Source organism: Lactuca sativa, chromosome 8, assembly GCF_002870075.4.
Source record: "Lactuca sativa cultivar Salinas chromosome 8, Lsat_Salinas_v11, whole genome shotgun sequence".
In the NCBI taxonomy this organism is placed as follows: domain Eukaryota; kingdom Viridiplantae; phylum Streptophyta; class Magnoliopsida; order Asterales; family Asteraceae; genus Lactuca; species Lactuca sativa.
In genome coordinates, this window is record NC_056630.2 from 98,354,029 (window position 1) to 98,382,026 (window position 27,998).

The following is a 27,998-nucleotide window of genomic DNA, read 5'->3' on the forward strand; positions in this document are numbered from 1 at the left end:
AAAGACTTCCGGATAATCACACACCACCGGAATATTCTGCACCTCCTTTTTTTTCCATCTTGGCATCGATCACGAACGCTAGATATGATGTACATCCCTTGGCCAAACACGTTCTGGCTTTCATTAGGGAAATGATTCCAGAATTTACTCTACGTTTGTCTCCATACACCATAAACGACTCTTTCCCTGGCGGGTTTACTTTTACTATCTTCTTTCTACATAGTATTTCTGCATCATTGGCGCTAAGCCAATCCATTCCTAAAACTATGTCGAATCCATTTAACTCAATAGACAATAATTCCTCTTGGAACTTATTCCCATCCAAGTCAATGAGGATGTTTTTCATACGATGGCTAACAGGTACAAACTTGCCACTATCAATCTCGACTATTATAGCATTAACTAGCATATCTACAGGCAAAGCTAGCTTTCTACCAAATTCATGCGATATAAAGGAGTAATTGGCTCCAGAATCAAACAAAATTTGGGCAGGCAATTCGTTTACGAGAAAGGTACCTGAAGCGACATCGGCTTCTTCTTTAGCAGCTTCGAGTGTCATCTGAAAGGATCTCGCCTTCGGCTTTGGTGGTAGATTGGGTTTTGTTGCGTTCTTCTTCTTCGAGCAATCCCACATAATATGCCCTTCTTCAAGTCTATAAATTCTAAAATTTCTTAGTTCGCCTAAACTAATGCTTTGATACCAACTGTGACATCCCCTAATTTCTCGGCCAGAAAAGACCGATTTAATTTATGTTTTTTAAAATAAAATCAAAGAAATGTTTTTAAAAGATGTTGTGGAATTGGTCCCCAAACAACATATGATAAAAGTATATCAAAATCCTTCATTAAGAAGGTATATATTTTTCCATATATATCAAAACCTTAGGATGTCATGTTCCGATACAGATCAAAAGCATAAACAAGACATTATAAGCCTTTCAACAGTTATTTACAACTACTGGCCTATAATCCAAAAATCTCTCGTCGTCCTCCGACTATTCTCGGGTTCCACTGGACTGTCTAGAAAGTCTGTGGTCGTCATCTATACTCCGCTAGATGACTACAACAACAACAACAACAACAACAACATCGAGGCCTCTCACCTTTTTAACACACATCAACTATGCCATCTACCCATGTTCTACCCAACATATTTTGTAGATAAAAAGCATATACAATTTAAAACTTGTATAAAACATCAATTCAACAGTCACCTCAATTTAACAATTAATATATTTACACATAACACGTATTTCAAGGTAAAGACTTCATATCTATGTGTAAATTGAAAGTAACTACACACTCACTTATTTTGATGAAAATCGGGCAGCAATTCATTTCCTAAAACGATCGTTTCTAATAAAATCGGGAGTTTTATTGAGAAACCGAGTTCTGCAAAAGTCGGTCTTCGAAACCGAAAAGATAAATTTTCCGGGCTTCTCGGGCATTTCGTGGAGTATTCCGGGCTTTACAATCGATACCAGGGCTTTGTGGGATGTTAAGTTGAAGTAAATATGAAGAAGGGGGCTAAATATGGCAATTTCTTAAAAATATCCGAGAAGGCTCGCAGTCTTCTATTTATAGGGTGAAGCTTCTGATCGGACGGCTGAGAAGTCTCCTGGTAGCGAAGATCCGAAGGCTCGTAGGGGAGGGCTCGCACGTGGGTTGCGCATGACTCGCACATGGTCTGCGCATGCGAGGGGCTCGCTGGCAGTCTGTGCTTGGATCGAGGTCTAGGGTCCGAAGTAAGGGGTTCGTGGCATGCTGCGAGGGTTCGGACATGTGCTAAGAGGGTACGTGTCGCACCGCTATTGGACCACTTCGGATTAGGCCATGTGCTCGGATGACTCAGCAGGACACATGGCACTTTTTCAGCGAGGGTGACGTGGCAACTCGTGACTATGCGAATTTTCTCGATTTTCGCGCCAAAACTTCTAAAATCCATAACTTGCGCATACGAGCTCCGTTTTTGACTTTCTTTATATGCACGTGTAGCTACAACTACGCTCTACAACTTCCATTTAGACTTCGTCGGCTAATTTTGACTTTAAATTTTATATTATTATTTTTAACAGACCGGGACAGGAAATCCGTTAAAAATTCATAACTTCTTCATCCGACGTCCGTTTTCGTCAGACTTTTTACCGTTGTGCTCCTAATGAAGAGACCTTCAATTCTTGTTTAGGTTCTGTCGGCTAAAAATCGTTCGATCAAAAATTCGAGTTTTTAGCTGTCTACTGCTAAGCTAAAACTTCGAAAAATCATAACTTCCTCATACGGAGTCAGATTTGGGCGTTCTTTTTATCGAACTTCTCGGTTTAACGAATACTACGATTTTCGTTTAGATTACTAAGGCTAAAAAGTATTTTATCAAAAACTCACTTTTTATGACATTCAGCACCGTGTCGGTTTTGTCGCGAAACTTCTAAAGGTCATTACTTCTTCGTTATAACTCGGATTTTGGTAATCTTTATATCCCTGAAATCCTTGTTTCGACTACTACAACTTTATGTAAAGATATCGGGATTATCTCACACTTTAATTTTGATGCTTATTTTTATTCTTAATTAATTAATCCCTAATAATTAAGCATAAAAAGACATAATTCACATAATATTTACATAATTCCTTTTCATTTCTTCAAAATGAGTTACAAAGGTTAACCTAGACTATCAACTCAATGTAAATGCCTAGGCTAGAAACACGAGTGTTACATATAAAATCAGAACCGACCCGAAAATGTAAGAGTTTTTGTACTTGATTTTAAAACAACATAACTCACTCATATAAAGTCAAAGTTACCTGATTTTTTTTCTAACATAAACTAGTGTTTGTACTTCAGTTTAGACTTAAAAAAATCATATTTTTAATTAAATATTGAATTAGATACAAGTCTGGAAAGACAATATATCAATTTAATTTTTTTTTCCAGTATATTTTTTTTGTTGTCCCAATTTTTAAAATAACATAACTCATTTATATGAAGTCGAAATTACATAATTTTTTTTCTAACATATAATTTAGTGTTTGTATTTTAGATTAGACTTTAAAAAATCATATTTTGCTTAATTATTGAATTAGATGCAATCCCAGAAAGACAACGTATCAATGCAATATTTTTTTTTATTTTTTATATATGAAAGCTTAATTGGTTTTTATTTTTGAAATTAATAGAAAAATCTAATAAGAAGGATCTACATAGAGTTCTTTTTTTTTAAATATTTTTCTAAAAGCTTGATTATTGAATATTATATTTTTGACAAAATTGCAAAAATGGTTCCTGTGGTATGCATTTTTTTTTTTTTGGAGGGGGGGGGGGGGGGGGGGGGGGTTAGTTCAAACCATGATTTTTTTGGATTGGTGGTACTTTTGAGCTAATTTCTTTGCATTTTTGGTCCCTCAGTAAATTGAAAAGACTATTATGCCCTTCTGATATATTTTTTTTATGTTTTTTCTATTTAATTTAAATGAAAAGTAAAATAATTACCTAATTTAGGGCCCCATATCTCTCTCTCTCTCTCTCTCTCTCTTGTCATCTTCATCACATATTCTTCATCTGTACCCATTTCATTTACATAAACACTAAAAATTTAGAAAAAACACATATATCACACAAATAATTTTGTAATTCCGATTCCAAAACCACACATAACTGACCCTGTTTGATTTCCCTAAAATCCATATAGAACCATCGATTCCGATAGCTGCAGTCTCTGTTGCAAAGTGAAATTATACCTAGGGGAATCAAGGTTACGACCAAGTTGTGATTCAACATTACAGCCCTAACACTAAACGTGGCCTTGAAAAGTAACGTCGGGATATTGGTAGTGACCGGTGGCGATGCAGGAAACATCAGGAGGAAGGGATGAGATTGCAGTGGGTTCGTAGGCGTCATAATTGATTCCGGTGATAGAGATGGGTAAGCCAAGAGCACCATGGCCGTCGTCTTGTTTTTCCAACATCCCAGGTTTGATTCACTAATTTTCCATCAACGAGAATATTTCATTTTCCACTATTACATACAAATGGCAAATCAATTTTCTTTATGGGTTTAGGGTTGGTTCCACCTCATTTTCGTCACGCTCCCTCTTCTCGTTTCTTTTTACCTCCAGTAATTTTTCATCCTCCACTGTCACATACAACAAACAATCACACAACTTCGGTCGATCTCTCTAAATCCCTAATTTTCTTCAAATTACATCAACTAATCATTTACCTGGTTGTCGGATTTAGATAAACCAAGGTATGTCCATGTATATAATCAGTTCCTTGGGCGTCTCCAGTATATCCACTACATGGTTGCCCTCCGATTCGCCATTTCCGTGAGGAGAACGAGAAGAAGGGAAGATTACCTTCTCAATTGTGTCAGGGAAGTCCAACTGATGTGGTTGGTGTTAGTCTGGCCCAGATACAAAATCGAAAATGATTTGTCGAGGTGTTTAGTTTTTACCAATTGTTGCATAATTGATTTTCAGAGTATGTATATGTGTATGTATGAGTTACAATGTAGAAGACGATGGGTTTAGTTATTATGTAGAAGACGATGAGAGAGAGAGAGAGAGAGGGTGAGTCCTCTATTATTATTTTTAATTGTTAAAATAAATAAATAAATATTAAATTAAAAAAATTAAAGAATAAATGAAAAATAATACTCCAAGGGTATTATAGTCATTTCAATTTTCAGATGGACTATTTTCACATACAACCACTCCAAAAGAACTATAAATCCAAAAAACTCGTGGTTTGGACTAAAACTCCAAAAATTTGTATACCCCAGGACCATTTTTTCAATTTTATCTATGTTTTTTAGGAAGCCAATTTAACATGTAGTATTATGATTTATGAATTGCATTGTCATTAGTTTTACCTAATTTATAACCGCTTTTTGTATGAAAAAATAAGAGTAAATTACTGAAATCGTCCCTGTGGTTTGGTCAAAATTGCACGTTTGGTCCTTAACTTTTTTTTTGCACTCGGATCGTCCCTGTGGTTTGATTTTGTTGCGTTTTTCGTCCCTGTGATTTGATTTTGTTGTATTTTTCGTCCCTTACATACATAAAGTTAAGGACCAAACATGCAATTTTTACCAAACCATAGAGACGAAAAACGCAACAAAATCAAACCACAGGGATGATCCAAGTGCAAAAAAAAAAATTATAGACCAAACGTGCAATTTTGACCAAACCACAGGGACGATTTCAGTAATTTACTCAAAAAATAACTAAAAAATCAGGACCAAAAACTGGAACCGATAGTCCAGTTACCGGTTATTATAATATTGCAATACCAATTCCAATTCCGAACCGGTCTGATTTAGTTCCGGTTCCACCTCCCGTTCCTATTCATAACTGTGATGAAATCTACATACATATATGAATGAAAAAAAAAAAAAAAAGATAACTCATTTTCCTTTTGGTTAAAGAGATTGGTTTCATAATAATACTCGTCACACGAAAACCCAAACAACATCGAATAAGTTCATTACATAGTAACAAACACTAAGAAAAAAAAAATCCTAAAATTCATACAAGAATTTCTCAAACAACGGCTGTTCATCAGCACCTAAACACACAGCCAACGACATACTCCGATCATTATTAGGGCTCGGCAACACATAAATCGTCCCCTCGTACAAAATCACCGCCGGTCCCATAAACACCGGCCGCCCCCAGCCAAAATCCGCATCATGCACCGGCAACCGGGTCCACGTATTTATGTTAAGATTAGGGCTCGCAAAATAACTCGGTCCACGTATCAAAGCCGATAAATCCGGTTGCACTTCAAGGTAATCAATTGCCGATCTTAAATACTCGTTATCCATTTTACTCAACGTGGATCGGATCAACGATGCTGAAGTTGACAGAGGTTGACTCGTGAGCTCGCCGGATTCCGCCATTGGGGTGGCGGTGAACACAACGTTGCCAAGGTATCCCGGTGGGAGTTGCGGGCTCAATCTTGACCGTCCATCTGTTGCCACGTACAATTTGGTCAACTGGTCGTTTGGGAGTCCACGTGCCTTGCACGCGCACCGCCATAGATGGGCTGCGAGGATTTCGTATGTGCTGTACGCGGTGTTTCCGCCGTCGTTCTTGGCGGCGGCTTTGAGGGCGTTGAGTTGGTCGAGGGTGAGCTTTAGAACGGTGGTGGAGGCTTTCCGGGTTGAGCTTCCGGTGGTGGTTTTCATGGTCGGAGGGAGGTGGTATTCGACATGGTCGAAAGTGGGAGTCGGTGGTTCACGTGATCGGAGGAGTGTCCGGTCGGTGAAAGGTGGAACGGCGATGGAGAGGCCACGTGTCATGTCAGACCATATGTTGATGAAATGGATCGACGATAATCCATCGGCGAGAGTATGAAACACACCACAACCGAGTCCAACTCCTCCGCATTTGAAATGGGTAACCTGATTTCGATTTATTAAATAACAAATAACAAATGTTAGATAAAATATACTATAAAATGTTTAATTATGGTATGGGCCCACATGACATATAATATAAACATGTGAAATGACTTATTTGTCGTCGTGGAGGATAGTTGGGATACCCAATCTGATTTGTTCACCTTCTTGTATTTTTCTTGCTTTATTGAAACATGAGACTAGAAATTTAGAATATATTCTTGACCAATTTGTTGTCATTTTGTTCACAATATTCAGATTTTGCACAATGAATATTGAACATTATGGTTGATCAAATTTGTTACTCAATTCATGAGAAAAAAGTCAACTGAAAAGATTTCGTTTGACCAACATGATCTTGATTTTGTTACGTCACGTATCATCAGTTTATACAAAGAAATCAACAGTATCCGCTGGAATAAACATGGACACAAAAACCAGAACATTGGTAATTTGTGCATTGCCATAAGATTGAACTAAGATCTATTTGGGGATGTTAGATCTAATCACATTCGGGGTCTGTGGAGCTATCAAACCCTTAATCGTAAGGAGCGAAGAGTTAGATCCGATTTTATGTAAGCATTGTGCTTAAAAATCGAAGAACCCTAGAACATGAGATTGTTAAAACTAGGGACCATACATTTTTGAATATAGGTTATTGGAGTAAGTTGAAGATCTAGGCATGTTGAAGGACTATTTATGTAATTCACTCTTTTGATAAAACAGAGATCTTAAGCAAGACTATGAAGCATATTGAAGAATATACCTGTGCAAAAAATAGCGGATAGGAAGAAATGTCGCCAGAGTAGTCAACTGTGGGTGTAAGAAGACGGAGCTCCGGAGAGGGCGTGAAGTCACCGAAGTCATCCAAAGTGGAATCCGACTCTGCCTCGACGAACAAAACACCTTCACCATTGCAGTTAATTTCAGGTCTACCATTCTGATCTCTGCTTAATCGACCAGCAAAGGGATAGAAGGAAACAAGCGCATCCGCAAGCGCCTTCTTCATGACGACAGGATCGAAGAAATTGGGGCAGCCATTTGGGCGATAGAAGTAGACAGTCAAAATATGGATTCTTCCAACAACCAAATCCAAATTAGACGTCCATAACTTCTGATTAGAAGGTACTGTGGCTTTTGAGGGTTGTACCAAGGAAGATTGTTTTATATTGATCTTTATCGTCTTGTAATCGCTCCCCATGGTCGACTCACTGAGGAGGATAATGTATCTAGGGATTGGAGAATGGAGTATGAGATTGAGAAAGAGAAACTTGAGAATTGAGAGTTGAGGACACACAGAGGCCTGTTTGGGATGCGTGTATATATATTGAATTGAAGGGGTAGGTACGTTTTGCAACATGCCAATTTATAACTAGCCTATTATTTGACAGAATTTTAGATTTGATTTTATTATATTATTAAAATGTATATTTTACAATCTTCTATATAAAATAAAGACCAATAAACTAAAATACAAAAATGATCCCTGTCGTTTGACCAATCGGACAAATTGAGTCCAAGGAGTTTCTTTTCTTTGGTACCAATAGTCCTTAAGTTGGGTATTTCTTGCAAAACTAGTCCATTAACACTCAACACATGGCCTGCACGTGATCCAATATTTTGTGGCTATCCCCTTTTAGCATTTGAATCAATGTATTTGCAAATACAACTCTTGATTATTTCTTCTTATAATTGTATTTCTTATTTGGAAATACATGCGCATTAGTTATGTATGATTGTGAAATACAAAAGAAACGAAAATCACGTTTTAAAGTTGTGGTCGTGGTAATGGTACTAACCTCATGAATTGACCACCCATGTGCCCTAGATACATGGTGATCATATCAAGTTTGTTGAGGGCAATATATTAGGATCAAGTCACTATTTAAGAAGCAAAAAGGAGGCAACAAAGTATACAATGTGTTGTTTGGGAGGCCGTGTTTTTTCATCTTGTCTTATTTCATTGTCAAATGAATGTATTAAAATTGTGTTTTTGTTGACAATGAGGCAATGTTCAAAGTGATTACTTAATTTCATTTTCCATGGTTAAAGAAACATATTATTATATTATCATAATAAAGCTTTTAAGGGAAAGGAAAATATGATAAGTTTTGTTGTCATTCTTTTTTATATTATGCTAAAACGATTTTGAAGCAAATGAAAATGTTTAAAAAAATCGGCAATTACTTTAATGACGAAGTTACCAAATTAGATCTATCCCTCCACAACAAACCTGGAATGTTACCAAGTTAGACAATATAGTTTATAGACAAGGTTACCCACAAAAATTATACATAATTTGTACTTATATGATAGTGTAATTAATATGTAGTTTGATATAGTCACCATAAAACCCTATAAAAACCATGGATAGTTTGTATCCTTGTATATACAGATGATTAATAATTCCAAAAAAAAAAAAAAAAAAAAAAAAAAAAAAAAAAAAAAAAAAAAAAAAACCTATTAAAAATCCAAACCAAAAAGGGATCCATTGTCCAACATTGCTAACCCAATATTAACCTATCCATCCACAACAACCCATACTAATCTAAGGTCTCGTTTGATAATTTTTGTCTCGAAAAATGTTGTCTGGAAAAGTTTTCTGATTGGGAAAGAAACTATGTTGTTTGATTGTACATCTTATTGATTGTGCTGAATGATGAAAAAAAGAAATAATTCAATAAAAAATAAATTTAAAAAATGTTATTTAAAAAAGTTAATAATCTAATAAACAAAGAAAGAGGCGGGGTTTGGTGTATAATTGTCTTTCCAGCCCATTCAACCAGAAAGATATGATTTTGGAGCTTTTTGGGAAAGAAATATCTTACTGGGAAAACCCCCCTCTTTTGTGCAAATTAAACAGTCTTTCCGGTCCATTCAGCCAGAAAAATCTGCTTGGACCTGGAAAGATGCGTATCAAACGGGGCCTAAGTTAAGTGGATTGGCACTTGATGAAGCATTCTAAACACGGGGTTTTCTTAATACAACCAAATGATCTATTAATCAAGCTAATATATTATTGCAAGTTGAAATAATATAAAACCTACTTAATAGAACCAAACAACTAGTGTCATACTAAAACCTTTTTATTTTTAAATATTGTAAGAAGTCTATGAATAACTAACCCCTTACTAAAACTGGAAACTGGAATATATAAACAAACAATTAGTTTGGTGGATAGTATTACTTGTTCTCGTGCCAGTAATTCGTGAAATGGTTGGTTTGGTTAAGTTTAGTCCTTGCTGTCCCTGTTTGACTCCTGAGTCCTGATTTTACTTCATTCTTTTAAAGTAAGTCTCTTTGTTGATTTCGATGATAGTTTATATATCCCCACCCTCAACTTTTATTTTTATTTCTCTGTTTCAAAAAAAAAAATCAAATTTATTAATAATATTAAGATTGATAAAAGAATAAAGTGTGATCTTTAGGCCAAATCTAAAGTCTAACATAGTTTTCAAAGTTTGAAAATCTTAAATAATAGAGTTAAAAGGTTCCATTAGAATAATAGGATTGATCAAGTTGTTTCTAGAGTCATTTTTATCTTCTTTTGTAAAATAATGACCGTTGACTTGAATTATACTCATTATTGTTGATTTTCCAAGTTCAATGGCCTAATAATAACCTAAAACAAAGTTGATTACTAATTCTTTTTAATAATATGTAATTAAATTAATGGCTCCGATCGAATAAATTGTTTTTTTTATAAATATAAGTATAATAGATATAAAGATGTAACAATACTTTTGTATGAGGGGTGGGGGATATCACTTCGTAGTTCGTACGTATGTCTTTGACGAGGATTATAAAATTTTATATGTTATTTAAGTAAAATTTTAGGAAATAATTTTTGTTTCAAATATGTAATGCTCGACTGCGCATATATGTATTTACAAGAATAAGTGATTATTAATTAAAATTTGAAAATACAGTTTAATGGAGACAACATTAATAAACAATCATGTGACGTAAGTTAATCAAATAGTTATCATCGACATGTAACAATGAAGTTACTTATTTGAATAATACTAAATAAGTTATCACGTTTCTAAGTTGTTCTAAATAAAATAGATTTTAATTAAAGATTGAAAAATGCGTTATAAATCTTGGAAAAAAAACACAATTCTTCTTTTTAACAAAATCTATTAAAGTATTCATGGATGCACATGAAAATCGTAAATAAAACCATTTAAATTATTATTTTTTATAACTTTTTTAATTTGGTCACAAAAGCCGTTAATATATTTAACGTTGTTCTCTTTCAACCCAATTTTTTTTATTACACATTGTTATAGTTTGAAAATTTTTTATTTTTGAGCTCTTAGTCGCTCACCAATCGGTTATAACTACATGTCCGTTTGTCATAACATTTTTATTTTCTTTTAGTCTCAAATTTATGTCTCAATTTGTGTTTGCCCTAACATTTTTTTTGTTTCCCAATTGACATTGTCTTTTGGATTTTTTTTTTCATTCTTAAACATTGGCATGTTACCAATATGTATTTTAAAACATGATAACTTACAATAAAAAAGGAAGAGACATTGAAGAGAAGAGTCGAAACTACGATTTTTTTTTTGAAGAGAATGTGTTGGTTAGTAAGTCAATGACTATTTTTTGTATTATCAATATTTGATGTATTTAATATATATCCACATTTTAAAAAGAATGAAAAGCATATGGAGTAAGTCTCAAATTAACTTTGTCATGACATTATACTTTGATAAATATATTTATTATAATATCTAGATGTATGTTCGTGCAAAACGGAGACGATAAATAGCTCTTTTGGCGAATAATTTTTTCTTACAAAGAAATAATTATTAGATTTTATTATTTGCTATTGTGTTAAAAAATAATCATTTTTAAATAAAATATTTATGTTTACACCTTATATTTATATTTTATGTTTTTACATTTAATATAAATTAATTAATATTGGTGTCTATTTTAAGAAAATTAAATTAATATATATATATATATATATATATATATATATATATATATATATATATATATTTTAAAATGATAATTTTGTTCTAAATTTAATTTCTTAATAACATTCCTTAATTCAAGTTTTCAAATTTTTGACAAGTATTAATGATATTTTTGTATAATTGATTCGTATAAAAAACTTATAACTTATACCTTTTAAAATTTAAAATATGACTAATATATTTTATAATATAGTATAAAATATAAAAAACATAACTTATTTATTTGTTGATTTGAATTGTGATGTATTACACAACTTAATAACTTATGTATACGATGAAACTACTCATCAAAAGGTGGGTTTTCACCGATTCATAAAGTCCAAATTTCAATTTCTTACCAAAATTTATTATTTGCATAAGATAAGTCATTAACCCTTTATATTTGAAATACGGGATTTCATATTTTAGCCAAAAATTAGGATTTGTCCCAGATTAGCTTACGAAACTATAGGTTGTTAAAATGGTCTATTGTTTCGCCCATTTATCTACTGTTTTGATTTTACAATATAAAGATTTTTCTTTTTCATTATTCACTACGAAACCGTAGACGAAATAATGGTCTACTGTTTCCTCTAAGATGTCTATTGTTTCTCAAATAGTAGATTAAAAATGATCTACTGTTTCGTCTAAAAACCTACGGTTTTGGGTTTTTTTTTTACTGAAAAAAAACACTAACTTTTTGAATACTATATCCTACCTACTATATATTAAAATAAAAATCTCTTTTACACTAAAATTTAGTGTTTTTTTTTCATTAAAAAAAATCGTAGGTTTCGGACGAAACAGTAGATCATTTTTAATATACTATTTGGGAAACATGAAAAAAAAAATCTTATATATACTAAAATCTTTATATACTTTAATAGATCATTTTTAATATACTATTTGGGAAACATGAAAAAAAACAATAGATCATTTTTAATAGACTTTTCAGAGGAAACAGTAGACCATTTTTTCGTCTACGGTTTCGTGTGAAAAATGAAAAAAAAATCTTTATATACTAAAATCAAAACAGTAGATAAATATGTGAAACAATAGACCATTTTAACCACCTACGATTTCATGGGCTAGTTTGGGACAAATCCTAATTTTTTCTAAAAATTGTTAATCACTTTTTTAATTTGGCTAGATTAGTAATTGTCCATTGAAATATATATTAAGAATTTAGTTATCTACTATAAGTCTAGAAGTTCAATTATACACTCATCAGAAAATATATGCTAACATTTCAATTTTTATTTATTTGTTCCCAGAATTGAGATTCCTCTGTTTTGTATAAAGATTTAGACATTTGACAAATAGCAAAACCAAATTCCAGTATTTTATAAAAACATTTACTAAAATATGTGTTAAACCAAACGCTTATTTTATTTTGTGATTAAGTAAGTGTGAACTCCATCCATTACAACAAAAGAAACTATATGTTGACTTATGAGATCCAACTATCACTTAAATTTGATAAGGATGTTGCTGATAATGTGCCGCTCATGTTGCAATATGATAGATATATTTTTGCATATACATTAAAAAAAAGCACATGTTCATATCTTATTAACAAGTGAGTTTAGCTTGTAATTATTCTTATATCTACTGGTATTGGGAAGGTGTTGACTTCAAAATCGAGCAATTTAGGCCCTCAGATATATTAGACATGATAGGGCTCTCTGGCCAAGGGACAAAGCCATCTTGGTTGTGCACACTGCTCCCACCTCCTTGATCGTGGCCACATTTCGTGTTTAACACGGAAGACTGCATCCAATCAAATTGTTCTTCTTCTATGTTCCTTTGTTCCTCCCTTTCTTTCTATGGACCACGATGTGTGGTCTCATGTTGCAGGTATACCACCAAAGGTTGTGGAAAGATGGTGGTGATGTGGTGTGGTGTGTGTTGACGTGGGGAGTGTACCTAATGCCCTTACGATCGGAAGAAAAAGATTAAAACTTACAATAGGGACACTAGTAAACATTTCTCTTTTTAAATTTTTTTTAGTATTTTTTAAAGAGTAAATTACACGAATCGTCCCTCATGCAGGTGCTAAAATGCACGTTGAGTCCCTATTTTCAAAAATTAACTCGTACCGTCCCTTGTTTGATTAAAAGTTGTACATGTCATCCCTCCGGACATAAAAATACTATTTTACCCTTGATAATTTCTTTTTTAATTTTCTTCTATTTGTTTATAAACTTCAGATTAAAAGAAAAAGAAAAAATAAAATAAATATTCACACTCAACACGCCCACCCCTCCCCTTCCTTTTCCCCAAATTCGTCTTCCCCATTTTCACTATGTCCTCTTCCTCACCATCGAATCCAACAACCTATTTCTCATCTATTTAGTCTCCACCGATCATCCGCGTGTGGTATTTAGAGTGTGTGTGGAACTTCTGGGGCTACCACCACATCGTTCTTCCTCATTTGACACCGCTTGGGGTTTTCTCTGCAAGTCGGAACCACCACCAGCATACCTGCAACTTGTTGTTCTAATTTTGCATGTTTATCCCCAAAATAAGTCTCGACACAAACAACGTCTTCTTCTTCTCCCTCCAATCGATCACCATATGCGTCTTCTTCTTCATGATCTTGATTCAATCGACAATCACCAACAAGAAAAATTAAAATCACAGTCTTTTCTTCTTTTCTTTCCTTAATCGAGAAATCACTCATGTACATATCAGGAATATAGCATCCCTCGGTAATGTGTGGGTTGTTTATCTCAATGAAGCAGACAACGATTGGAGGGTAGGGGTAAGAAATTGATGAACATGTGATTTCCCTTTTCCTTTTGTTTTTGTTTGTGTGTTATCACGATTTGCATAAAAGGTGTTGGCTTGGTAGGGCTGTGATGGTTAAGCTTGTGGTTGGATGTGATTACAGAAAGAAAAGGAGGTGATGATGGCAGAATATGTGTAGGTGTTGACATTGGCTGTTGGTGGGTGGATATAAGGTTGGTTGTACTGGTAATATATTTTGGGTGAGGATGAAGGTCTCTGGTTATTTGTAGTTTATAGATAGAGAATGGTTGTTCTGGTATAGATTTTGAACGACGATGGTGATGGTCCCTCGTGATGATTTTCAGTCAGTAAATTTAGGGAAGAAAGGGTTGAGATGGAGGGGGAGGGGGTTGGGGTTTTTTATTTTATGTTGTATATTATAAAATTGTAAAAAAAAAAAAAAAAAAGGTAGAATAGTCATTTTATGTTTCACAAAGGATCAAACATACAAATTTAAATTAACAAGGGATGACATGTGCAACTTTTCACTAAACAAAGAATGATCCAAGTTAAATTTTAAAAATATATACTAAAGCTGCATTTTTGAAGTTGCACAAGAGACTATTCGTGTAATTTACTCATGTAAAAAAAGGATTGCAAAAACACCGTGGCGTCAAAAGTTAAAATGTGAAATGGATTTATGCCTTGTAGTTGTAGCCTAGCACCATGATTGATGAACATGCCAATATGCCACATAGTTTTCACATAAACAACCCATCCGTACATCAATTATTGCTTTCCTACTTTATTTTTCTATTTTTCTAGATGATAAGATAAGATATAAATATGATCCTTTTTTTTATATTGATTTGACGTTTATTGTTATTTTGTTGTTAATAAAAAATATTGTTTTCGTTTTTTCATATTGATTCGTCTATTATTGTTATTTTGTTGTTAATAAAAAAACACAAATCAAGTTGGGAAGAATTTATTTTTTTCACCCCTTTCAATCTATTTGACGTATCAATTTTTCTTTTGCCTCATTTTCTTTCTTCCATCCCACAAGATAAGGAAACTTATTTTTTTTAGTTCCCCCATCATGTTTAATTTTTTAATTTTAAAATAAAAACAAACCAATTAAAAAAGTACAAAACTACTTCATAAAATATTAAAAACGTACACAACTAATTAAAAAAAGATACTTTATGTCAAAATATATGGTTGTTTTATTGTAGAAACTTATCATAGTATATTTTTTTTTGAAAAGATTATCATATTTAATATTTAATAAGCATTGGATAGGTTTTGTACATGTTGGTATTTTGTAGGGTTCTATATGCAGGTTGTTATGGGTTTATTAGTGAAGGAATGCAGGTGTGTGGGTAAGAAATGTAAAGTCATTGAAAGTAATAGGTTGTGGTTCATTTCTTACACACACAAAACTCTCAAACTCTCTCTCACTTTCTCAAAAGTATTTAGGTTTTCATGTTCTTCATAATCATGTGTTGTAATCTGATCAATCTATGTAAACCAACTGGTTTTATTAATAAAAGTGAGTTGTTGATGTTGTAAGCTTGTGAGTTTTACATGACATCAAAGCTAGATTGCTCCGATTATCTTCTTCGTTAAGTGACAATGTTTCGATGGCTCATTCGTTCATAAGGTAAGGTTTGATCTCACCTTTCCTTTGTTCGATTCCTATACATCTAACTTTCTCTGTGTCGAACTAGTTTTTTTTAGTAAAACTCTGTGATTATTTGACATAGATAGTGTTGATCTAGGGTTTCTATGGTTCTCGGTTGCTTAGATCGAGATTCTTTTTTTCTCATTTAAAGCTCTCAGTTACTGCGAGTGTTTTTGTGATTTGTAGGTCTTCGACTACCTTCCTTGTTATCTTGAAGGTTCTTGATCCCTATTAAAAATGTTGGTTCTCGCAGTCAACATCAGTCTAATCTCAATAGAAGTTTTAATTAACACACACTTCGTTATGATTAACTCTAGTAAGAAATGGAACCAAGAGAACCAATATGCACCTCAGTTTGCGGCTAAAAGCCCATTAGAGTCGGTAACTCTAAAAATGTCTAAAGGACCTTTGTGAGCCATATCTTGTTCCATTCTCCTTCTGTTTCTTAGTTTATAGATGTGGAATATCCTGGTTGTATTGAGTATACTAATTACTTGTTGATAACCATTTGCTTGTTCTATCTACTTATGTTATTGCTGCTTTGGTTTTATTGACATTGTGGTTGGATAGTCTTGGGCGCCGAATCAATTATGGTATCCATCTGAACTACTGAGTCTTCACGGTAAGGATGAAAGTGGGTACAACCTCAACCCTGATGGCCCCAGACCCAGAAACCGATTAATGGGGTTTTGTAGGGCCGAAAATCGGACCAGTATATAGGAACCTATTTCGGTTCGATTCTGCGTAAGGTACCGGGTAAAGTGGGCCAAAACCTAGAAAACCTAGAAATATCAAAGTGGGTAGGGTGGAACCGGGTTGAATGGGTCGAGAACCAAAAAACCAGAAAGAGGGGAAAGTTGGGCCCTAGGTATATCGACCCTTTTTCAGGGTTTTTCCTCGGGTGGGCCGGGTTGCATATCGCTTGGATCTTCTAAATAAGCTCAGTCAGATTCATAGCACGTTCCATGTCTCTTAGTTGCGGAAGTGCTTAGTGGATGATTCCGCAGTGGTACCGTTAGAGGATATTCAGGTGGATGACCACCTGAATTATATTGAGAGACCGGTGGCGATTCTTGATCGGAAGACGAAAACCTTGAGGAACAAGGTTGTTGAGTTTGTGAAGGTCCAGTGATGATGTAATTATCGGGCTAGAAAGGAAGACAACTAAAATGAAGCCTGCCTCGAAGCATGCAAATAATGGAAACTAAAAGTGATGATGTCGAGTCTATGAGAGTACCTTACCCAAACGTACTAGACTAATGTGATAAACAATTTTATGGGAGCAACTTTGTAAGCCCTACTTACAAGTTGTGTGACGTGTGATAAAATGTTAAGATTACATAGAGAACATGATGAAGGCGACAAAAGAAACAAGACTCTAAAGTGTGGTAGTTTGACGATGAAAGAGTGGTATCTAGAAGGTTGTAACGTCCCAAAATCCAAGACTAAAAATTTCTTTTAATAAAACATTACTTTAAGCAAATTCATCATTTCAAAACAAAAACAGAGTATTAGTTTTCCAAAATACATGTTCGTTATCAGAGTAAACATTCCCAGGCTGTCTAAACTATGGTGTGTGCCATGCGATCACCCCGAGCTCTTCCCTCCGCTACCGGAAGTACCTGAAACCAAACTGAAAATCGTAAGCACGAAGCTTAGTGAGTTCCCCCATCATACCATACAATCATATAACATACATATACTGTCAGGAATATCTGGGTGCTAGCCTCCCCTTCGGTCCTCTCGACCGGATATTGCCTAGCATATCTGGGTGCTGGCTCCCCTTCGGTCCTCTCGACCGGATACTGCCTAGCATATCTGGGTTCTGGGCTCCCCTTCGGTCCTCTCGACCGGATACTGCCTAGCATATCTGGATGTTGGCCTCCCCTTCGGCATCTTTCAACCGGTAACCGGGGACTATTTCACCCCCTACACTACCACATAAAATCATAGCATAAACACATAAGTCATATACTGCCTAGCATATCTGGGTGTTGGCCTACCCCTTCGGTCCTGTCGACCGGTAAGTGGGGACTATTTCACCCCCTACTACCACTATCACATAACATCATATCATGCTAGCACATAAACATAACATCACATACTGTCAGACGTATCTGGGGTGTCTGACTACCCTCCGGTCCTAACAACCGAACTCTACTGATGAGCCAGGGAGCCCCGTCCATGCTCCTACTGATAGTGAGATACGGGACCATCCCTCCCTCACTCTTTCCCTATCTTGGGCCTCGCCCCTGATCTGCTGCTAATGAGATGTGGAACACCCTCCACACTCTGCTATTGGTGAGGTACGGGACCTCGCCCACACTCACCACCCTACCAGGCACATACAAGTATCACACAGACAACAAGTATAAACTATCACATAAACCATTCCTTTGGCACCCACCCGCTATCATTAGACCTTGTCCTGAATATCATACTAGCATACTGTGCCTAGGGTTAACCCCCGGGTCTTCTACTCATAACTACATGGGCCGGCATTGTGGCCGTAGACCCATTCACACAAAGGGAAACTCACCTGCACTGGCTGAACTCGCTGATGATCCCACTAGCTGCTGCCCAACAACTCACTGAACTCCTGCTCCACTAGCTCCCCGAGCTATCAATATCAATGCAACACTTAGTCTAACTGACCCCCGAAAGACAACCAAATCAGCTCTGGCCAAAGTCAAAGTCCTGGTCAAAGTCAACCTTCCAGGTCAACCCTACTCGCCGAGTCCACCCACTGACTCGCCGAGTTCATATGCTCAAAGTCCTTCCAATCGCGACTCGACTCGCCGAGTCTACCGATTTCCGAGTCCTGACCTGACCAACTCACCGAGTCTCCACTCGACTCACTGATTCGTGTCTCAACTCGAAGGATTTGGGGTTTCGCAACCTGACTCGCCGAGTCCAAGACAACCTTCAATAGACTCGCCGAGTTGTTCATCCAACTCGCCGAGTTCCTGCCCAACATCATCTGACTCGACGAGCTGTTCATCCCACTCGTCGAGTTTCTCCAAATCCTCATGCTACTCGCCGAGTCCACTCAAAGGACTCGCCGAGTCCATTCAGATCTCCAAACATGCAGAGGAATTTTGAGTCATGCAGGGACTCCAAACCATAGATCCATACTTCCAAAGCTCAATCCCCACGTAAAGTTGCAAACTTTACGTATAACTAAAGAGATCTAGGCTTAAAACATACTAGGGTTTGGTTTAAGGACAAAAGGGCTTCACCAACTACTCATCTCCTGATGCTTTATGACATAATGGACCATCCCAACACTAGATCATAAGTGGCAACAACATATCTAAGCCCCTAACTCGAATTGGGTCTCAATCAACCATAAAACCCCCAAATCTCATAACAAAAATAGATCTAGATGCAAAGAAGGGAAAATGGCAGCTTAATACCTCCAAGATGAACACAAACTGAAGTAGATCTCGGATATACACCTCTCCTTTGAAGCAACCTTCTTGATCTTCAAGTTCCTCTCCAAAATTTCCTTCCTCCAAAGCTATTTCTCTCAAATGATGGAAGCTCACACGAAATCTAGGGTTTACAGGTTCTCTGGGATGATATGGAGGCTGAGGGAGGGACATAACACCCTTTATATAGGATACAACTCCCGGAATTAGGGCTTTCCTCACACAGACCAGACTCGCCGAGTCTCCTTGGCCGACTCGCCGAGTCTCCTTGGCCGACTCGCCGAGTCGGTCACTTACTCCTCGACCCGGATCCCGCTCAGACTCGCCGAGTCTCCCCTTAAAATTAGGGTTTTTCTTTCCTTTCTTGGCCTTCAAAACTTTGGGTGTTACAAAGGTGTTCCATGATCGATAAAGTAAGAAGACGTTTCCACATGATGGAATATCAAAGGATGCAAATTAAACATCAGAAGAATTACAGTACTGAGGAGGTGTGGACAAGAATGAACACCTGAAGTCTGTATAAAAGGACTGTCAAGGAGACGATGATGAGTAAGGAAATTTTGAAATTTCCATGGACAAGTTATAGAAATGAATAACTACAGTGTAAGAATAAAAGAGTGACTTGGACCTTAAAAGAAATGCCCTCATTTCTTTTAAGGGTTAGATATTAAGAAGGAGATGAAAGTGTGATGATGGTATGTTACAAGAGATCACAACACTTTGAAGACTAAGTAAGAACAACACATAGTTCTTGGAACTACGAGTGAAATGAATAAATCATGGTTACAAGATTTAGAGCTTCCAAATGATACAACTTGATGGATCGAACCAAGCATTCTCAAGTACAACTGAGTACTAGGTTTGAGTATTTCTGCTAATTGGAATTGACAATCAGGCAAAGGGCGAATAGATTTATGATAATGGGATCTTATATTATGAGTAAATATAAGAGACACGACTTTGCCTTAGAGCACTATGGGTCACTATAACTATGACCAAAGGACGTGAAAATCAACTGATATAAAAGTTGGTTGTGTATTCATAAAAAAGGACAAGAAATAGAAAGAAGTAAAGTATAATGATAGTTGAGAAGTTAAACTGGCTAAGTGATGAATGGAAGATCCAAGTACTCGAACAAATTTATTGAAGGACACACGAATGTTGAAATTTAGATAGAAGCTATAGGTGATTAATCGTGTAAAGAGAAGGTGGAATTTGAATACCGCAATGAGTAAATGTGAGGCAACGGACTTTATGCAAGGAGATAAAATAAACATCCTGCTACATGATGAGGATCATCCTGTGATTTAACCTTAAAAGAAATGCCTTCATATCTTTTATGGGTAGATAGCTGGGAAGAACCAAATTACATGTGACGAGATAATTTGGAACCAACAAAATTTTGAGAGTTGAGTTGAAGCAACGCCAAGTGATTTAGAAATTCTTGTCATCGTATGATTAGACTTGTGGACCTAAGAAATGTGCTAACTCATGATGAGATCTTTGTTTGAAATGTAAGTTAAAGTGAATGAAGAAGGACAAGGACAATGTATGGGAAGTATATATAGACTTGGATAGTATAGTACATGTTGGTATAACGGTTGTAAACTGTAACATCCTGTTTCAGATTGTTTGCGATTCAAGACTCGTGGGTCGTAATCTGAATATGAGAATGTTTAGAGATTTTGAAGGAGAAATGTTTAGGCATTCTTGGATATGGATAATGTGTATTGTGTGAGAAAGGGTTTTAGATTGTTCTTTAGGTCCCAAGGGTATCGACAAGTGTTGGTTTGGACTTTTCATGAATTTTGGATCTGAGTTCGAGTGGGCTCTAGGAGAAATAAAGTTGATAAAAGTGTAGAACTTCGCGTTACCTTTTCGTGGATATAAAGTTCGTCGAAAACGGACATCAGGTGAGGAAGATATGATGCTTGGAAGTTTTTGGCATAAATGGTCCCTTAAGGAGAAAAGTTGGCATGGAAGGCCATGCATGTGAAATGGAAGCGTGTGGGTACGCCCATCATATAAGGGAAATGGTCGTTGGTGCTCTTTAGTGTACGTACAGAGCCCATAAACCCTAAATTTAGGGTGTGCCACTATCTATAGAACACTATAGTTCAAATCCTAGCCTCCATGTTGTTCCCCCAACCTTAGAGAATCCCTGGAACATCTCATATCTTCAACCTTGGGTGATTTGGTCTTCAAGAGGGTTATTTTGGTGATGTAAGCTTGGGTTTTTCAAAAGAAGAAGTTGGCAAGGAAGAACTTGGGAGTTTGGAGCTCATAGATTTGGAATATCATCATCATTTGGAGCTCTTCTGAGGTATAAAGTTCATAACTTTACTTAAGAATGCATAGATCTTGTGTAGTGAAGTTTTGGAGTTGTTTTGGTCCCAAGTTTGGACCTTTATGTTGGAATCTCGTTTTTGAGCTTAGGGTTGCCACCATCAGAGCTAAAAGGGTCCCATAAGCAGTAAAGTGTCAATCTTGATGGTCCTAATGAGTTCATGCATGATATCTAGCCCTTGTGTATGGAAGTATGTTGATGCCTTTTAAGTTTGAGCTTATTTGGTGGATTGCAAATCACCAAGATTATGACTTTAAGGATTAAGAGGATAATAAGGACCTAGATCTGAATTTGTAGCCTCTGAAATGAAGTAATAAGCACTTAATGGAAAAGGGCTTAACAGGAAGGTTACGCTGAGCGTACGTGCAGGTACGCCCAACGTACTTGCCATCGAGTCGGCACACTTAGCGTACATGGGTGTATGCCCCGCGTAACTTGTATGTGTTGGACTTTGTGTTTTAGGCCATGCTTTGGGTTGTTGCGTCATCAGTAGTCTGAAGCTATGGGACAATGATATATTTGGGGCTTGGGTGGGGCCCATTAGAGGGAGTGGGCCCAGTTTAGCAGAGTGGGCCTTTAGTGAGCTTGGAGAGTTTTTTAAATGTTGGACCTACCATTTAGATTGATAATTGGGCCTTGGTGGGCCCAATGGGTTTTAGATCATTAATGGGCTTGTCAGTGAGCGACCTTTAAACTAAATGAGCGAGAGTTTGGATGTAAAACCCCAAGGTTTGGAAAGTCAAGAAAAGAAAGAAGACCTCAATTTTAAGGAGAGACTCGGCGAGTCCAAGGAGGGACTCGGCGAGTCCGAGCGGGATCCGGGATGAGGTGTTAGCGACCGACTCGGCGAGTCGGCCAAGGAGACTCGACGAGTTGGGTCTGAACGAGGAAAACCCTAAATCCGGGACTTGGAGCCTATTTAAGCGTCTCATTCTCTTTCCTAGGGTTCCTTTAGTGCCTCTTTACCCCCCAGAACATCAACCCTAGCCGCCATATCCGTTTTTGAGCTAGATCTTGCATTGAAGCGAGCACTAAAAGCTTGGAGAAGGAAGAAAAGCCTTGGAAGTGCAAGAAGGGACTGTAGATCCGAGATTGAGAAGACATTTCAGATCAATTGGAGGTAATAAGCTGTTGATTGGACTCCCTTTGCATCTAGATCTATTCTTATGTGTGAGTTTTGGTCATTATTGGTATGATTTGTAACCAATTCGAGTTGGAGGTTCAGATCTGAGGTTGCTACCTCAGATCCATGTTGGTTTTGGTCTTGAATCCCCTAAAGTATCAGCCCTTGGTATGTTGAAGAAGCACGTTTGCCATAAACCCTAGTTTAGTGTGTTTTGAGCATAGATCTCTTAATCTACACGTAAAGTTTGCCACTTTACGTGGGGGATAGGCCCTAGAAGTATGGATCTATGAGTTGGAAGTTATGTTTGGCTCGAAAAGCCACTGCATGGATTGAGGACTGGATAGACTCGGCGAGTCCTTCTAGTGGACTCGGCGAGTAGCTTGAAGATGAGGAGGAACTCGACGAGTAGGATGAACAACTCGTCGAGTCGGAAGAAGTTAGGCATGGACTCGGCGAGTTGGATGAACAACTCGACGAGTTGGTTGAAGATTGTCTAGGACTCGGCGAGTCTGTTCTTGGACTCGGCGAGTCAGATCGTGAAACCTTAAACCGTTTGAGTTGAGACTCGAATCAGTGAGTCGGTGGTGACTCAGCGAGTTGGACAGGACAGGACTTGGAACTAGTTGGACTCGGCGAGTCATGGACTGACTCGGCGAGTCGGGTCGCGAATAAGAAAGACCCTGAGCTTATGAACTCGGCGAGTCTTTAGGAAGACTTGGCGAGTAGGGTTGACCTGGAAGGTTGACTTTGACCAGAGTTGACCTAGTTGACTGTCAGACTAAGTGTTATATGTATATTGATAGCTCGGAGAGCTAGAGGAGCAGTGGTTCAGGGGATTGTCGAGTAGCAGCCAGAGGTTTATCAGCAGGGCTCAGCAGTTCAGGTGAGTTTCCTTCCAGTAGGCACGGGTCTAAGGCCACAATGCCGGCCCGTTTAGCTAGCAGTAGTTTCGGATGTTGATCTGATACAGTAGTTAGTATGTTTGATGCCTTCGTGGCTCAAACAGGATTTATGTGTTATGTGTTCCGGGCTACGGCCGATGTAGTATGCAATATATGTGAGTTTATGCCAGTTGATATGTTATGATATGCTGTGTTCAGTTAGCTTCGGACTTCGGTCCGATGGAGGGGACAAGGTCCCAGACAGTTAGCTTTGGACTTCGGTCCAATGTCAGCTTCGGACTTCGGTCCGATGGAGGGGACAAGGTCCCAGATAGTCAGCTTCGGACTTCGGTCCGATGGAGGGGGCAAGGCCCCAGTCAGTTAGCTTCGGACTTCGGTCCGATGTCAGCTTCGGACTTCGGTCCGATGGAAGGGACAAGGTCCCAGATAGTCAGCTTTGGACTTCGGTCCGATGTTAGCTTCGGACTTCGGTTCGATGTAGGGGGCAAGGCCCCGTTAGTCCGGACTTCGGTCCGATGTAGTGGGCAAGGCCCAATATGTGCTTTATATGTTTTTGTGCGATATGTGATAGATTGGGGGAGCTCACTAAGCTTCGTGCTTACGGTTTTCAGTTTTGGTTTCAGGTACTCGGTTTTCAAAAGAGGAGCTCGGGGAGATTGCAGAGCACACACCATAGTCAGTTAGCCTGGGAATGTTTGACTCTGATAATGCTATTATGTTTTAAATTTAATACTCAAAAGTTATGTTTGACTTATGATACGTTGTTTATAAATCCATTTTTAGTAATGTTTTAAAATAAATTTTTAGTCGTGATTTTTGGGTCGTTACATTGGAATTAGTTCCTAATTGGGATCATTGTAGGTTTGGCACAGAGTTAGAGGTCGGTGCGTAGCAGCAACGTTTATAGGGGTTGTTCATCATCTGAGGTGAGTCTTCTCACTATACGTTACCTAGAGTGGCATTTATGTGTGACCGTAAGGTCTTATGTGCTTAATTGAGATATTTAGACCGGACGGAAGGTCCAACGATTTATAAGGCCGGAAGGCTCAACCAGACCGGACCAGAGGGTCCAACGAGCTAGACCGGACCAGAGGGTCCAACGAGCTATGGGACCAGAGGGTCCAACGAGCTATGGGACCGGAGGGTCCCACTAAGACACATCGGACCGGAGGGTCCTATAGAGTTATAGCCTCGAGTGGCTAATATGTGTATGTGGTATTTTGGGGAACTCACTAAGCTTCGTGCTTATCGTGTTATGTGTTATGTGTTATGTGTTTCAGGTTCTTATCAGGATCGCGGAAAGGCGACGGCTCGATTGTACACACAAGAGAAAAGATTCATGAATGAGGATCATGGATTTTGATAATTACTTTTGAAAACTATTTTGAAATATGTTATGACATCGACACTTGAGATTTTGTGAATTATCATATGTGATGTTGCTAATTTAAAATTGAAAATTTTGTTTGAAAATTTACGTCGTTACATAAACAAATGAATGATATACATTATTGGATTATTTTGATGAATTGTATAAATTGAATTGCAGACCTAGTTGAGTGTAAAGTGTCATCCTTTTGACTTTAAAGTAAGGCCTTTGGGAAGAAAGGTACATGTATTAGTAGGAGCTAAATTGATAAATCATAATTACATGAAAGTTTAAAGGATAGTTTTATGCTTAAGGACATAATTAAGTGTAATGTATTGTGAATGATAAGTAAAGAAAATAGAGAAATAATAGTGGTGTGCTTGGGCACGAAAAGGTATAACATGGTAATAAGGAATACCTAAGTAAGGAAATGAACAAATGGTCCAATCATGATTGATGGGTTGGAAGGACCTGATAAAGATTCATAAATGGCTTAAAGCTTGTTGGTAAATATTAGGATGTGTGAGTTAAAGTTGGATAACCTTATTGTATGATGTTATTAAAAGTTCAAAAAGGGGACAAAAGGGTAAAATGTCCAAGAGGGTGGATAACCCCTAATTATGTATTATTGATTATTAGGCGTACTACAATTATGACAAATGACCAAAGTGATGCGACCATCAAGGAAATTGAAAAGTGATGGGATGAAATCCTAATGAGGTGGATCACGAAATAATTCCGAGGACGAAATCCTTTTAAGGGGTAGATATTTGTAACATCCTAAAATTTATGATAATGTTCTTAAATTAATTAAGATATTTAAACAAAGGATGATTTGCATAATTAAATCATTTAAATGATAATCATATCATTAGTCGATATGAAGCTTGCAAAGTTAAAGGTTGAGATGTTAACATTTCAAAGTTAAGGGACCTAAAGTGTTAATTTGGGAAAAGTATGTTTAACCAAGGTTTAAGTAACCAAGGTTAAATGTATGAGGAATGTTAATAATGGGATTGTCAAGGACTCATTATGTCAACCTTGTAAGAAAATGTGAAAATAAATGAAGAAATGGTAAATTTGGCAAAAGATGTAAACTAGAAGGACGAAATATGACAAATTCGAAAATAAGAATGCTTCCTCTTCATTTCATCCAAACAAGAACGATGGTAGGAGAAGAGAGGAGTTTGGATGGCGATTCAAGCTTAATAGAAACCCTAGGGGCCGATCTCAATCCTTCTTGGTTCATTTGGTGCAAGCTGTGAAGAAATTAAGTGGTTCAAGGTACAATTTCTTCTCGTTTTCACTTAGATATCGGATTTGTGAAGTGGGTTTGACCCTAATATCGAAATTAGTATGATTCCTTGAATAGGGCTTGGTTTTCTAACCTCCCTTGAGTTGTTTTGATGATCCCAACCTCAATCCAATCATCCCACTGATGGATTTGAGGATTTAGGTGAAAACCCTCATGAACCCTAGAAACCAAAATTGGGGATATTGTAATTGATGATTAAATGATATTTTATTCTATGACCTAGATGTTGTTTGATGACATTGAATCCAGTTAGAATGCTGAAACAAATCGATGATGGTAGAATAATGTATAAGTTAGGGTTGAAATAGTTTTAGAGACAATATGATGAAACCAATGGAGTCCTTTGTAGTTGAGATATTGATGGGTAATGGAAGTCCATAATTATGAATGGATACTCTTGGAATGATTTTAAATCAAAATATAAGGTGTTGCTTGATTCCTAGATTGATATATGGACTAACTAGTCATAAGGGTATTTTAGGAAATCTAGGGATAATTATATGTTGATTGACATATAAGAAGTGAATGACATTAATGAACATGAATTGACACTCTAGAGATGATATTCAAACATAAACATGAAGGATCTCTTGATCTATAAATGGTTCTAGTGATGGTTTGGCTAAAAGGGAAATTTGGGAAACATGGAATATTGGAATGGAATTGAGGATTCTATTGTTAGTTTATGTATTTACAATGAGATTAATATGGTTTGATGTACTTGAAAACTTTCATATGACTGTTGAATGAGTTAGGAACAAACTATGTGAATTTTAGAATGTAAAATTGGAAATTGGACTAGTTAAACTTTCAATTGAACTTAAGGATCATCATATCCTTAATGGTTTCAACAAGCACTTAATGGATTAAGTGGGGCATGCTTGGATGATAAAACACCTCATAATCATGTGTGAGGACCTAAACAAATGGTACAAAGTGAACTGAAAAAGGGTATTCAAGAACTATGCAAAGTATTGTATTACTTTGAGAAAAATAGAGTTTTATGTGTGAGCAGACATAAAAACATCGCCCGTGTAAATGCATGCTTTAATTTACATGGCCCGCGTAAATCCCTAATTTGGAGATTATCTTTTTTTCTTCATAACTTTTGCATACGGACTTGGATTTACGCGCAGTTTCGCCTACATTCATATTTTTGCATAACGAATGAGATGAAACAATAAAATTTAGTAATGGAACATTTTAGGGGTATTTTGGTCGTTTTAATGACTTGTGTCCATGTTATATAGGTGTTGACACTACTAGAAAAACAACCTTTTACGACGCTCATTGCGCGTCGTAAAACGCTCAGACGACGCGCAAATGTGCGTCAAGGAAGGCCCTGTCATAACGAGAGACGACGCGCTTTTACGCGTCATCTAGAGACGATGCGCATTTATGACACGCAATGTGTATCATTAAAGCCGCTGTCAAGAAAGGCCATGTCATAAATGAAGATGACACACATTTTTGTGTATCGTAAATTTTATTATTATTTTTTTAAATTATTTATAGATTTACTAATTTTCAAATTAAATTTGCATTTCATGTCTCATAATAGAAAATAAAATACCATATGCAAAAAATAAAATCCAATGTACAAAAGTTAATGTCATATAAAATACAAAATAAAATACAATAAATAAGAAAGATAATTCATTGCACTAACATGTCAAATACAAATAATCATCCATAATTATATAACCTAATACTACATTGCTATTAAG

At 36.6% G+C, this 27,998-nt stretch overlaps 1 protein-coding gene across 1 annotated transcript; it reads right to left on the reverse strand.

Moving 5' to 3' along the window:
- Positions 1–5,404: 5,404 nt before the first annotated feature.
- On the reverse strand, positions 5,405–7,704 carry LOC111878060 (shikimate O-hydroxycinnamoyltransferase). Its single transcript, XM_023874576.3, has 2 exons — positions 7,164–7,704; positions 5,405–6,400 (listed from the first exon to the last, which is right to left on the reverse strand). The coding sequence occupies exons 1-2, from the start codon at positions 7,596–7,598 to the stop codon at positions 5,516–5,518; spliced, it is 1,320 nt and encodes a 439-aa protein (XP_023730344.1). The 5' UTR covers positions 7,599–7,704; the 3' UTR covers positions 5,405–5,515.
- Positions 7,705–27,998: the final 20,294 nt, after the last annotated feature.